The following is a 2,339-nucleotide window of genomic DNA, read 5'->3' as shown; positions in this document are numbered from 1 at the left end:
CCTTCCTCTAACACATTTGACATTTTATGACCAAATGTATCTATTAATTTTTCATTTGTAATTCTATTCTTCCCAGGTACAATAGCTCGGCCTGGCTATTAAACTACTTGTACACAAGGACTAGATCATACTTCTCAACCTAAATTTTCCACTCTTTGCCAAAATGAATGTTTTACCCCAATCTGCTCTCTTAAATATCTGATATTTATTCTCAACTTTAAGCATTTCCTTTTGTGGTTATATTATTTAAGACGGTTTCTTTCTCCTCTAATCTACACAAACTCTACTGAACCTTCTAAAGATATATCTCATACCATATTTTTAATGAGGGTTGTAATTGATCTTTATCTTAGCTTAATTCTTACAGTATTCAGAATTTGAAGCTGGAATGATTTAAGATCACCTTATAGATTTGGATATATAGTTTAGCCAGCATCCTAGGCTTTTTATTTCTTCCCATACACCATACTTTCAAATTGAGAATATCCCATAAGATAGATAACTATACCATTTGGTTCCTTAAAGCTACAGTAATATTTGTATGCTGGCATTTATTTATAACTAAGATTATCACAAATAATACTATACAACTCATCCTAATAGGAAACCAAATAAAATATTAATGGAGAATTGATCCAAATTGGCTATCATTTCAGGCAATATGTCTACAAATTTTGTAAGACAAAAAGAGGAAATAAACTAACAATTTTAAAGAGTAAACTAACGGATTAAAGTTGCAGTGTTGCAGATGCCACTGTAAAGTGGCTCAAACCTCCTGAATAATAATCTCACAATGAAAACAAAAGCCATAAGAGGTATATAACCTTTGACCCAGTAAGTCCTCTTGATGCATCATGGCAAATAAAAACAGGAAAGAGAAGTAACATAAACATTCCAACTCCATGACATAATTAAAAGTGACAAATATGTCACTATGTTAATATATGAAAATAATCACATACTTTATATGTGTGTATAATACTTAAGAAAACGAAAATAAAAAACGGTATATATATGGATTATGACAATTTCAGAGAAACATTTGTTACATTGATAATCTGAAGTAAAAGTAAATGTTCATTATATTTATAATTATAATATCTGTTATTATTAATATTGGCAGAGCTTTTTAGAATGTATAATGAGTTTTAATATAGGTTTGCTTTCATATATGTGCTTGAAAACAAAATTTTATTATGGTAGAATAGTGGGTGTACTCACCTTCCCATCTGGGAGCTCCATGTAGCCTTCTATATCAGTAGTAGCTGTTTTGCCAAATCGACCTAGTGATCCTTGCAGCTTGAGACCAGTGAATGTAAAAGCCATTTCCCAGAACCTGCAAACAAACAAGAAAGAGACCAAATGCACCTCAAAGGAGTTGCATTTATTTTTATATTTAAATGACAAACATTTACATATTTCATAGTCACATATATTATTTCATTTATTCAGTCATTCATCAATTAATATGTATAAAGTCTACTACCTTTCAGGCAAAGTTCTAGGCAATATGAATTCAGCAATGAGCAAAAATAAATAGGCAAAAAAATAAAATTCCTGACTTTGTGAATCTTAGATTTTAGAGCTGTGTTGTCTCATGCAGTAGCCACCAGCCACGTGTGACAATTTAAATTTAGATTTAAAAGTAATTAACCCTAAATAAAATTTAAAATTCAGTGTTTCAGTCAGACTAGCCAATTTTTTTAATGAGTAACTACATATGGCTAGTAGCTACCAAACTGGACAGCACAGAACATTTTCCACCTGGCAAAAAATTCTACTGGACAGTACTGTTTTAGAGGATATAAAAGTTTTCCAAAAAGTTCTAATTTACTAGCTGTGTGACTCTGAGTGAACTTCTTGACCATACTGTGTCTTCATCTTCTCATGTATAAAATGAGAATATTAGTAACACCCACCTCACAAAATTGTTGAAAAACTCCTAGAAAAGTGCCTAGCACATAAAAGCAATCAATAAATGTTACATATTACTAACTTTTTTATTAATAGTCTAGACATATGTACAATCATAACGATGAAGACTATGTAAAACCAAGAATCTGATCTATCCAACTAGATGTAAACTAGATAATGGAAGGTATCAGCAAGCCAATAATACAAAGCCAAAAGTCTAGACAACAAGCATCCTTCTCCAAAACTATGATTACAGCTTCCATATACTCTGGGTTTGTTTTGTAGCACTTAACACATAAAATTAATTGTCCACTGTCTGTCTTTCCAAAAAGATATAGTGCAGTAAAAATATGCACTTTACGGTGCCGGCCCGGTGGCGCACTGGATAAGTGCACCGCTTGGGAAGCGCGGCGGCGCTCCCGCCC

The 2,339-nt window shown here is 32.4% G+C and overlaps 1 protein-coding gene across 1 annotated transcript in view; it reads right to left on the bottom strand.

Annotated features, from left to right (window-relative positions):
- CFAP44 (cilia and flagella associated protein 44) overlaps positions 1-2,339 on the bottom strand; it is a 139,754-nt gene that overhangs the window by 119,923 nt on the left and 17,492 nt on the right. Inside the window, exon 7 of the mRNA XM_008574819.1 lies at positions 1,222-1,336. Coding sequence (XP_008573041.1) covers positions 1,222-1,336 — 115 coding nt within the window. The remainder of the gene's footprint in view (positions 1-1,221; positions 1,337-2,339) is intronic.

Source organism: Galeopterus variegatus, unplaced genomic scaffold (genome assembly GCF_000696425.1).
Source record: "Galeopterus variegatus unplaced genomic scaffold, G_variegatus-3.0.2 Scaffold1110, whole genome shotgun sequence".
In the NCBI taxonomy this organism is placed as follows: domain Eukaryota; kingdom Metazoa; phylum Chordata; class Mammalia; order Dermoptera; family Cynocephalidae; genus Galeopterus; species Galeopterus variegatus.
The sequence above is the reverse complement of the archived record's forward strand: the minus strand, read 5'-3'. Positions and strand labels throughout refer to the sequence as shown.